The sequence below is a fragment of the Danio aesculapii genome, chromosome 17, assembly GCF_903798145.1.
Source record: "Danio aesculapii chromosome 17, fDanAes4.1, whole genome shotgun sequence".
Lineage (NCBI taxonomy): Eukaryota > Metazoa > Chordata > Actinopteri > Cypriniformes > Danionidae > Danio > Danio aesculapii.
The window spans coordinates 21,442,805-21,455,544 of NC_079451.1; the positions used below are offsets into that span (position 1 = coordinate 21,442,805).

The window sequence follows — 12,740 nt, forward strand, 5'->3', positions numbered from 1 at the left end:
TGTTTTCTACATATGTGTTTTCTTAACTTGCAGGTAGTTTGAGCTCTCTTAGCCATTTTAGCATATGGCCTCAAAGAAACATGACTATTTTAACAGTATGTTTACTTGGACACCAGTAATCTGATTTTAATACGATTAAGAGAATACTCTGATAAAGAGTCGACCATGTAAACAGCTATTTTTGATTAATTTAATGTGATTAAGGTCATAATCGAACTTAACAGACATGTGGAGTATGCCGATTTTAGTCACATTATTGAAGTGCAGTACAGACATGTAAGGATTTTTGCTCGTGTAGGATATTAGCAGCATTTTGTGACAGGATAGTCTATATACACATGGCTGTTTGACACTATTCTCTGCACTTACCGAGTCAGTGAAGGACCACAGACACCTGCATCGCAAAATGCGGTGGTTTTTCTCTCTTCTCTCTTCCAGCAGTTCATACTCGCATTCAATATCTGTCACAGGAGGCATGCATGAAATGCTCCTGAATAAAAGTGAAACTGCCGAACTGCAGTTAAAGTCGACAAATTAAAAATGAAACACCTGAAAGGACATGAAACTATGGAGGAAATGGGGATAGCGTGGTGACGCAATGACGTTAATTAAATTATGTGCTATAACATGTAAAACCGGACCATGAAAGGAACATTCAAAAAGCCACTCATGTAAACACCTTAATCATATTATTGTCTTATTCAGATTAAGGCAAATAATTAAATTGCTGATGTCCATGTAAACGTAGTCAGTGATAATTACTAATCCGGTTATATTTGGTAGATATAGCTGTTCTGTTAAAATCTTTCCAGAGCAATCTTAGCATTGCTGTTCCTCATGTTTAAATGTTTTTGTATGTGTGTTCTAGATGACAGTGCCTCGGCAGCGAGTAGTATGGAGGTGACGGACAGGATCGCCTCTCTGGAGCAACGGGTTCAGATGCAGGAGGACGAGATTCAGCTGCTAAAGTCAGCGCTGGCTGATGTGGTGAGGAGACTGAACATCTCAGAGGAGCAGCAGGCCATGCTCAACAGGAAAGGACCAACCAAAGGTACCATTCATGTCTTCATAAAAGAGAAGATCCTGGTTCCAGACTGCACTGTTTATTTACACTCACCAGCAACTTTATGGGGATATTCCTAGTACTGAGTTAGACCCTCTTTTGGCTTCCTAATGTCCCCTTTTTTACTAACAAAGCTTATTATAGTTCTTATGAAGGCGGGACTCTTATTTTGAAAACGGGACAGGAATTAGCTCTGGGTTGAAGGTGCTGTATGTAAGTTTTTGACTCTTCTAAAGCAATAAATTACCATAATATGATTGCAGATATTTAAGAAACATGCCAAGTGAACATTCTTGTTTATCTGAAAAACAATGCTGAAGTCAGATATTCTGCTTTGAAAATGGGTTTTCCGTGCCAGAACACTGTCTTTGTTTTGTTAATTTTAACCTGCCCAATGCCAGTTTAGCCATTAAAATTTCAGCATTCCGGGATGCCTTGATGGAAAACCGCGTGTTTCATTCATTCATTCAGAAAGGCTCTGAAAGCATGCGTCCGTGACCAAATGTGACCTCCGGTGGACAGAAGCAGACTCCAAAATTAGACTCAGATTCAGAGTTCCACATGAGGTTATTAATTAGCAAATAATATAAATATTACGAACGTAAACATTAGGTGAGCAGGTTACATTGTAACCCTGTGTCCTACCAACATGCTTGGTGAGGAGATTTGCAGTGATAAGCAATTTGGCTGTTTGCAACAGATGAAACACGACATAAATTAAAAACCATTCAGAAGCACATAATATGCACTCACTCACAAGAAGGCAAGGTTTATAATCCATATTATAATACATATTAAACCTCTTAAACATTATTAAATGTACATGCTGAATCACTCATATGTGTTGGTTTGCATTATTTCTTAGTTATAAAGTTCAATTTCAAAAGGTTTATTTTATTTTCAAGATCTGAGGTGAACTATCGGCTACTGCTTTCAATATATGGCAATAAATTTTATGTAAAAGGGCATTTAATATTGAATCAATTGGTGTCAAACTTACATACTGCACCTTTAAGTCAACGCAAGAGCATCTGATCTGTTCACAGCTCATCAAAATGTGAAATTTGGGAAAGATGGACTGAAAATTTACTAAGCACCACCCAGAAGAAGCATGTGGTCTGTTTAACGGTATCGTTTAACTTGTATATTGGGTGAATGTTTCTGTGTACGCTTGCAATGAGGCAACAGACACATCTAAACTGTTGAATAAGCATTTAATACACGTTTATGCATTGTCTCATATCACTCAGCTCTTACTTGGATTTTTCTAGTGTGGAAGGACAACAGTAAACTTCATAAAACTCACCTGTTTACAAGATATTAATTCCTGCATGTGTTTTCATACACATTGAACACACAAAATGCAACACTAAATACATCTCTCTCTGTCATTTAATTATAATTTAGCTTTTATATTTTAACCACAACACATTACTCAGTAGCAATTGTGTACAGATAGCCCACTCGCCCCTAACGTGAACCTCTCTTCCACTTCAGTTGAAACAATTGTCATTTGACAAGGCATCTACTCAGCTTGTTCAATTATTTTGATAACTGAAGCTGAAGATAGCTCTTGTAGGAGCATGAGAGCTGAGCTCATTAATATTCATGACCTTCTAAATAACAGGAAAAACAGAGCTTTTCATTCTAGGGTCAATTCATAGGGTTGTATATGGGCTTGTGAAACCGTTTTGGGAGTTTTCTTTTTTTTTCCCAAGCCACACATCTTCTATGTAAATATCAGAGAACATTTTAAACATAATGTGTCAGTGCATTCTATGACACCTTTATTTCTTCATGGCACACGTGTCTGTTGTAGTTTGAGTATAGTGAACTCACTTTTTTGTTTGAGAAACTAGTTTTGAAGTTGAATTCAGTTTTGTCACATGGCACATTATCCAGCTGGAAATAGCCATCACAATACAATGTGGTCATAAAGAGATGGACATAGTGAGTAACATTACTCAGTAAGGCTGTGGCATAAATTATGCTTAGTCGGTGGTAAGCGCCACGAAGTGTGCCAATAAAATAGAGATGAAATGGCTGTGGGAAAATCCCAGCCAATGAGCAGCTTCTGAAATATTCGGATCAGCTCATCTGGAACCAATAACTATACCAAGTGCAAAGTCACTTAAGGCACTTTTCTACCCCTATTCTAATGCTTGGTTTGATCTTCTTGACTACATCTACATGCCTAAATGTACTAAGTAGCTGCCATTAAATGGCTGGTTCAATATTTGCCTTTACAAGCAGTTGAACAGATCTGCCTAATAAAGTTGCTGCTGAGTATATATCAGCTTGCCATTCTTTCTCAACAGCTTTGCTAGAAAATCTTAAGTGTTTTCATCACATAAAGACAGTTCTCTAGTGAGAATTGTGCCATTTCTTGTTTTCATATCCATCCCATCCATGCTGCAGCCTTAGTATTTACCCCTATTGCTGTTTGTTCCATATATCTTCTTGCTTTCCTATCCCCTTATTCCCTGTTCTCTCATACTGTGAGTGTGTTCAGAAGCAGCAGTGAGGAGACGATCTCCCTCCTCTGACAGCAGTGTTGGGAAGTCAGGTATGCGCTGGGGTGTGTGTCTCACTTGTCAGGAGTTACTTTCTAATACAGAGAGCACCATTCAATCATGCCACTGGAAGTTTGTTTTGACTGCGTCAGAAACGCATGAACACTAAGGACTGGATTTTCACTTAAAGATGCACTAATATCCAATTTCTAGCTCCACTGACATTTTTTTAAGTTGCAGTAACTTTACAAGTAATTTCCACTAAAATTTAAATAAATATATTTATATAATATATGCAGTTGAAGTCAATATTATATAATTATTTGTAAAACAATATTTCAAGTGCTGTTTAATGTTTTTTTTACACATTTTTAAACATAATAGTTTTAATAACTAATTTCCAGTAAGTAATTTATTTTGCCTTTGCCATAATTACAGTGCATAATAATTTTTAGTTATTTTGCAATATACTAGTGTTCAGCTTAAAGTGGAATTTAAAGGCAAACTGGGCTAATTTGGTAATTAACTAGGTAAGTTAAGTTAATTAGGCAAGTCGGGTTTGTTCTGTAGCCAATCGAGGAAACATAATTTCTGAAGGGAGCTAATAATATATAGTTTACAATTTCTGTTTTATTTTAAAACCTCCAGCCAAACTAAAAGAAATAAAAAATATCATAGAAAATACTGTGAAAATTTCCTTGCTCTGTTAAACATCTCTTGGAAAATATTTGTAATACAAATTTCACAGGAGGGCTTATTATTTTGCCTTCAACTGCATATAAATAAATCAGTTTAAATGTTTGCATGAGTTGCTGATTATATTTTTTACAGCGTTGTATTGCTAGTCCATAATAAGTGTGTATCATCCTAAATGTTAATCAGATATTTTATTTGTTTATTGTTTCTAAGATAAGCATGCTGATACACTGTGTAGTCATTAATATGCAAATCAGATGTGGTAATTTTCAGTCTGATATTTATTCACATGCTGTTATACAAAGCAAGTATTTGAGTGACTCCATTTGTTACTTAAAAGATCAAGATCATTGAATAAATTATGTAACAAAGGCGCTTAATGCTTAATCTACTGACTTTCATTAGGGATGCTCAATTTAGCTCCTACCAGATGTGTTTCAAATGTACTGAAATGAATTCATTCATTATTGCATTTAACCTTTGAAGGATGAAGTTGAAGGATTTTTGTGTTTTGACTCATAACCTTTATGATTTAACAGTAAATGTATAATATCAAAAGCTTTTTCATTTAAAAAACTTTTGATATACAATTATTTTGAGGGACAGCTCATCAAAAAAAAAAATGACTGTATAAATATTTACTCACCTTCATGTTTCTAACTTGTATGCCTTTCTTCTGTGGAATGTAAAAAAAGATATGTTGGTACAAAATTGTGCTAACAAGATATTTTAATTTTCATTCATTTCTGTTGTATAAACAAAAGTCATTGGGAAATAAAATGACACTGTTTGGTTTAAACATTGCTTTGAAATATCTAATTTGTGATCAATAGAAAGTCAGGCAGGGGTCTTAAACTGCTGGCCTGCAGGCCATTTGCGGCACCCCTCCTCCTCCCTCCAGCCCGCAACTGACGTCAAAGATATAACGAGATTCGACCCAATAAATTATATATTTTTGAATCACTATCATTCATTGTTGTGCAGTCACATTTACTCTTCTGGTTGGATCAGGGTGGGGCCAGAGCGCTCACTCTGATCCCCCGAGCTCTGCCAGGGTTGTGGAAATTTCAAATTGAACCAAAACAAACAGTTACAATTGGCTCAAGATTGGCAAGAAAAATTCGGCACATGCGTCAATCAGCAGAACTTGGGAAGTTTAAAAAAATACAAAATAAAAAATACACTTTTGGTTTGGACCCCCACGTACTGCACATTTAAGGTACTGTACTGTTATGCCACTTTGCTGTAATTCTAGTTTCTCTAAACGGGATTATAAAGTTGAGTCTCAACAAATACATAATTGATAAAGCGATAGCTCTTTATCTATCAATAGCTCTTAAACTTGCCTTAGGAAAAGAGTGGAAATTATTGCAACCAATAAAAACATACATATTAGCTGATACATTGTGATGGTTGATATGTTGTGCATTCCTGATGTCCCTCCAGCATGTGTGACATAAAGCCCTGACATGTGTTTAGAGAGTTTAGTGAGATTAACACTGTAAACATGCTGCTTAAACATCCCTAATTACGTAATGCTAACTGACAAATCTACTGCATCCTTATTGTAAAATCCATCAGAAGTGAACCTAGAATGTGCTTCATTTTTGAGATGAAAAAAGGCTCGTTTCCTTAAGTGTATTGATTTTTTTTGTGGTTGTTTAACAAAGCTTTCCTTAATCCACATAATCCTTTGAACTGTAGGAAAGGGTGTGTAATTAGTCACATTTCTTTACCATGTATGAGATTTGAAAGATTTTCTGCTTTGCTAATTAGCCGCAATGCACAAAGTTGTGCTTCCAAATGTCAACCCAGGGTCCGAAGCTCCACCATTAAACTGTTAAAGAAGCACCCATTTTCGCAGTACTTCGACTCACTTTATCAGTTCCTCTGCCCGTTTGAAGTGTGTGCAAGATGAGTCATGCTTTGCTTCTGCTTAATCCTTGCCGCTCCATGCTGGCTGATCTCTTTGAAACAAAAAAAATCCTCCTCTATTTCTCACTGGTGCTTTTGCCTCATTCTTTCATTTATTTTTTCTGCTCTATCTCTGTGCCGCTGCCTAGACATTTATCACGCATTCGAGAAACCCTGCTGTGATGAATTTTTAATAATGCAGACTCGTAGGGTAATGTTAATAAAGGCCTTCCAAAATCTTTTCCATCAGCAGTTAGACTGCAGGTGTGAGTTGAACAAAGGGATATTCACTATCCCAAGACTTTTGTAAACCACAAATGCATTTAAATGAAAGCAGGAGAAACATACTCTGGAATTCTGTGGTCATTGGTTTATTCCGGATCTTTCTCTATAGATTGAATTTGACATCTGGAAATGTTTACCATGCGGTCTGTTAAATATTTAATATATACACTTCCATGCATAGGTTTGGGCGTAGTAAGATCTTGCTGGTAGATTTAATAGCTTTATTCAGCAAATACTAGTTAAATAGGTCAGATATGACTAAGTGCATTTTTAATGAGGTGTTAAACCGAAGTCTTGACTCTCTGTGGTCATCAAAAATCCCATGACACTTCTCGTAAAGAGTAGAGGTGTAACCCCCGGTGTCCTAGCCAAATTCCCCCAATCAGGACTTACCGATCATGGCCTCCCAATCATCCCCATCCACTGAACTGGCTCTATCACTGTCTCTCCGCTTCATCTATTGCTAGTGTGTGGTAAGCACACTGCCACCGTTGTCCTGTGGCTACCGTCACATTATCCAAGTAGATGCTGCACACTGGTGGTGGTATAGAGAAACCCCCTCTCATGATTGTGAAGCGATTTGGGTGTATGGCCATACACAATAAATGCGCTATATAAATACACATTACTTACTTACATTAATCCTGATACAGCATGTATCATGGTTTTCCTAAATATATTAAGCAGCAAACTGTTTTCAGCATTGGTAATAATAATAAGCAATGTTTCTTGAGTATGCATTGAAAATCTTACTGGCCCTAAATGTTCGAATGGTAGTGTATATAAAACAATAAAAAGATAAGTCGATATGTCTTAACTTATGACTGAGGTCATTTATGCTATTATACTCAAAGATATATTCAGTCCCTTTATTTATCAGAGGTCACCACAGCGGAATGAACCGCCAACTTATCCAGCATATGTTTTACACAGCGGATGCCCTTTCAGCTGCAACCCAGTACTGGGAAACACACATACACTATGGCCAATTTAGTTTATTCAATTCACCTATAGCGCATGTCTGTGGACTGTGGGGGAAACCGGAGCACCCAGAGGAAACTCACGGCAACATGGGGAGAACAGAACAGAAACAGAAACACCAACTGGCCCCGCTGGGACTCGAACCAGTGACCTTCTTGCTGTGAGGCAACAGCGCTAACCACTGAGCCACTGTGTCAGCCATCAAGGATATATTATATTTTGTAAAATAGACCAAGATGACTCGTTCTGCACTACAAAGATTTTTGTCCAATCAGATGTGATCTAGAATGAGTCCCTCCCCCTATTTCATATTCAACTAAGTAGCATCAAATGATCATTTATGACTATAGCTGTGTCTCATTTTGGAGGCTGCATCCTCCGAAGGATGCATTTGAAGGATGCTGCAACATCGATGACTATCTCATTAAAAAATACCTTTGTTTCCCATCAATGATACAACTGGTGCATCCTTCGCAATCTCGAATGTGCCAAGATTCATTGCGTGCTAATAACAGCAGGATGTTTTTAAAAGAAAATTCCCCATTGCAGTTTTCAATGTATGAATTAGGTTTTGTTTAACTTTGATATCTAAACACATCATGTAAAAAAGCAAGAGTATGAAATGTCTTACTGAAAAGGGATTTAATAGACGTTTACGTTTTTGTGTGTACATGCATGGATCAAATGAAATATATTTCCAGATTTTGTAAACCTTGTTTTGCCTTCAATCGCTTAATATAGGTTTTAAATCCACTTTGAGAAAAAGACATTACTAATTTTATTACTGCCTATCTACAGAGATCTGTCCTCTGTAGGCTAGACTGCCTCATTTCAAAACGCTCTGTTTGGCCTGTGTGGACTTTGGAGGACTCAGTTTGAAAATCTACATCCCTCAGAGGAAACTGTCTATTTAAAACAAAACAAAACAAGTCTTTAAAACATCTTTCTGTGTGACCTAGGATCTAAATCTCCCATTTCAATAAAAAAAAACATCAACTCAATTGAAAATTATAATTTCATGGGGTCTTTGAGAATCTCAAGTTGACTATTAAGAATTTTTTAAGAAGTGCAGTGCTGTGTGTAATTCTTTCCATGTGTCTTATCATCTTTCAGCAAGACCGATGATCGCTGCCCTGCCCCTGAGACCCACGGTCAACAACGGTACTGTCCTGCCTAAGAAGGGTGGCACACTGCCATCACCCTCCAACTGCAAGAAGGACAACAACTCACCAGCAACCAGAAGGTAAGAAACTAAGAGCTGGAATACTGTATGACTGAAGTCCAGATTTCAATCCAGATTAACAGTCTGGACAACTTGATGCTATTTGCAGACACTCTAAGCTAGTCTGCAGAATAGAGTTGGCAGGTTCCACAGAAACTGAAAAATCTTTTTTTTTACTTCAGACTTTGATTCACTTGGAGGCTATGAAACATAAGTTCATTAGTTTTGTTTTAGGAGAGGCTGAATAGTTCGTAGTATTTTCTCTTCAGAGTTGAAATGAAATAGTCTGTATTGTTTGGCTGTATAGTGCTGGATCACCTTCAGCACAATAGTGAGATTCCTCAAGTGCATTCAAATACAGATGATAACAGGGCAAGGTTTTGTCTTTTGAAGGTCAGCTCATGGTTTTTTTTATCGGTTTATGATAAGCAAACAAAGAAAACCAACCATTTACAGATCCTCAAGTGAGTCAAATGTGTTACAGGACGCAATGTAGTGTGACTTGGTTGTAGGTGGCAAAGAACAAGCCATTGGAGTTTCATCTTTTTAAATGTGATTTCACGTCTCGCAATTTCTTGTAATTGCAGTTTAATACTAACGAGATTCCTTTTTTTTTGGGGGGGGGGGGGAAATTCCTGCTTTATTCTCTTTTCAAAGGTTTAAGAATGGTAGGATTTTGATTGGTTTAATACATAAAACATTTTTATGCTTAACAAGGATACTGGGATCCTTAATAAGAATACTGGGAAAAAACTTATGATGGCATCTACAAGAAAAATAATAGCAGTTAATAATAGGATTTTTTTTCTTGAGTATATATTGGTGAAAATAAATGTTTGAAAACATAGGAATACACAACGAAAAAGAAATGCCTTTTTACAGTCATTGGGCTCTAACAATCTTGGCACGATGTCTAAAGCGCATGGTGCAAAAGCATTAAGGGTGTGTCTGAATTTAATTTAGCTATTTTAAAGATGAAAAAATACACTCTGTGCCCCGGTTATGGGTGTGTTTTGAGCATAATTGTGCATCAAGTCAATAAGAGTATAATGTCCCATTCCCTTTAATAGTCAGTTGCGTCGCACCATGGCGCATTTGCCATTTACATGGTGGACTTTGTAAGTGGAAAAACTGAACACTTCAGTAGCAAGAAAACAGTTAAACAGACCATCTGCAGTGCGAGGATAAAGAATAAGCCCCTCCATTTGGCCTCTTTGCTTTCTCTTTAGTTTACTTTTACTACTTACTCCTTTACTTTTGTGGATAAGGAAACTGTGTTGTACGCACTCCACTGAAGACATTTAATTTCTTTGTTAAGCGCATAAATTTGTTTCAAAACTATTTCTAAATTCAGTTCTAATTTCCAGCAAACTAATAAATGAACAATAATAACGAAGTGTCATCAAACAACTGAGTTAAATCCAAACACACGTCCTATTCTTATGCCCCATATGGTGATGCAAACGTCTCCAAAATCCAACAGGTGGACAAATCTAAACTTGTTTTTATTAAAACGAATATAAATATGCATATAATAAATAATACTGCTAAAAATAATAACATTATACAAATGCAAATTGAATAAACTGAATAAAGCCTCTCGCGGTGAAGAAGGCATGGAGGTAGTGGTTTTTATATTTATGTAGAAATTAATAATTTTTGTAACATTTTAATCCTTTAATTTTTTTCATGTGTGAAGATATTTGTGTATTGCTGTACATCCTGTGTGTATTAAGCAATGTGTAAGCTTTGGACCTGCATAGATGCATAACTAACACGCTGGACTTTAGACAAGCTTTTAGTTGATTAATGATGCAGTCTATTTCAGTTAATCAAAATAGCAACGCGCCAACAATGCGCCTTAACAGCACTGCCTTTTTAGACCGGAACACCCATGAGTCCACAAAGTGGCAGAAATGGATTTGCTATTTAAACAACGTAGTGTAAAACATGACATTTAGGGTTAGTCTGAAAAAATTTAGCGCTAGTCTGAAAATAGCAACAAATCATGCCAAACACGTCTTGCTCCTTATTGCAGCGGGTGTATGATCGGACCCTTTGTGTTTTAAACTTTTCACCATCATGCTCAAGAAAACAAATCCTATTATTAATTGCTATTATTATATTTGTGAACTCCAGTATTCCTTAAAAATGCTTCTGCAATGTTTCTGTTCTCTTCTGTAACCATAAAAACAGAAACAAACACAGTCACTCTCAAATGTTTTTTTAGTTTAATAAGTGAACACATCATGCTGAAGAATAAATGAATGAGCCAGATAAGTTTATGATTATGAGACGCCAACCCAGCTGCTTTCCCCAATGTGTCTTTGTTTGTGTGTGTATGTCATCCGGTGAAACCTCCTATGTCTGTTGCATGTTCTAGTCTTTCCCATCTGCCCAGATTTCTTCTAAAGCTACCCTACAGGTGAGCGTTTTTTTTACCCTAAAGCATCTGCAATCTCCTCAAAAGTGCTGTGGTCTAATGATACACTTGATATTAAAATGCTTAAGGCTCTGTTTTCAAACCCTCATTCAGAGCTGTTTTGGGATCCCACAGGAAGCACCACTGCACGGGGAGATAAGCTTGCTTTGATTTTTGTGAACTATTTTTTATTTTTTAAGCTCCTCTTCAGGCATTCTTTCATTACAGCCTGTAAAGCTTCTTTTCCCATCATGCCTTGAAGCGAGAGCCCTGTGCTGTCCATAGACTAACTCTATACCCGCTTGCTTTCATGCCTGAAGTGCCATTATTCACAAAAGCATGGAGATCCTGCAGGCTTTTTAACACGGGATAACAACACCATCCGCCAATGGCTGGGCCAGATGAACTTTAGCCTCGCAGTCTGGATTAGACTTGAGCCTGGCAACCAGTGGACTGCTGATGGGCTCTTTTCTTTTGTTGACAACTTTTAAAGGGCACCCAGTCTCAATTCAGCCCTGTCTGATGCACAAAGACACAGCAGATCAGGGCCTGAACGTGTCACGGAGGAACAAGCGCAACGAATGAAATGCATTTCTTCCAACAAATGTAATGTTTGTTGGTCTAGTGTGTGTTTGCTGTGTATCTTTGGGGAAGGTTGGTCCGGTGTCTGATTTAATCAGCTGGGATGTTGCCAACATTATCTCTGCAGTGCCATTTCCTTTTTTTCTGTCTAAATGTTGACATTTAGTCTTCCTGTTTGAAGTACATGCTATTGTAGGGAAATTAGGCTTTGTAAAAGATGATTTATGTCTACAAACAGGGACAATATCGCAGTCTAATGCATGAATTATGGAAGCCATTTTTATTGAAATGTCTAATATGTTTTATAGTGTGTTTATAAAAGTTTAAGTCTTTTAAAAATCAAAGAAACAAGTTTTAACTTTTTTTTTTTTTTGGTTTAAAATAAATGAATACTATTTAACTAAGAAGTTATTAAACTTGAAAATGAAGAATTTTACAATGAAATGGATTGTTTAAAACATGGGTAACACTATATTTTAAGCGATTGTGTCACTTGTTCCATGTACTTACTATAGTATTAGCATTTAATTATGCATTTGTCTACATGCAACTTATCCTAAACCTTACCCACGTTCTAACTTTAGCCATATAGTAAGTACAGGTAATTATTAATATTATTCAGTAGTTATGTGAATTATTATGTGAACATTAAAATTATTTATAACCAAAACATGTATTCATAAAATAATACAAGTTAAAAAGTATTGCAGTTTCCTCTCAAATATAAAGTAGCATTAATGAACATTGATAGTAATAAGAAATGGTCTTTGAATGAATTATCATATATTCTATCATATATAATAATTTTTTCCATGCATTCAAAACAGATACTTCTGACATGTTTCTCACCGATAGGCCCATGACTTGGGCTTAAAGAAAATCCCTTTTTCCTCACTCATAATTACTACAAGGATTCATTCATATGTTCATGTGTTCAACTTGTTAAAACAAATTTTATCACAAGGCTTAGTGCATTTTTATACACAAAGAATAAGGAATCAACAGATGAAAACAGGTCGACACATTCGAAAACCTATAACGAACAAATGGTGGGAAAACTGA

General features: G+C 36.4%; 1 protein-coding gene across 8 annotated transcripts in view; it reads left to right on the top strand.

The window, feature by feature from the left end:
* The window catches only part of eml1 (EMAP like 1), a 107,058-nt gene that overhangs the window by 59,510 nt on the left and 34,808 nt on the right, over positions 1-12,740 (top strand). For 6 of the 8 annotated variants that reach the window (XM_056476776.1, XM_056476777.1, XM_056476769.1 and 3 more), the window contains exons 2-4: positions 869-1,051; positions 3,576-3,629; positions 8,566-8,695. In XM_056476776.1, coding sequence (XP_056332751.1) covers positions 869-1,051; positions 3,576-3,629; positions 8,566-8,695 — 367 coding nt within the window. The remainder of the gene's footprint in view (positions 1-868; positions 1,052-3,575; positions 3,630-8,565; positions 8,696-12,740) is intronic. The other 2 variants (XM_056476772.1, XM_056476773.1) reach the window with 1 other exon arrangement.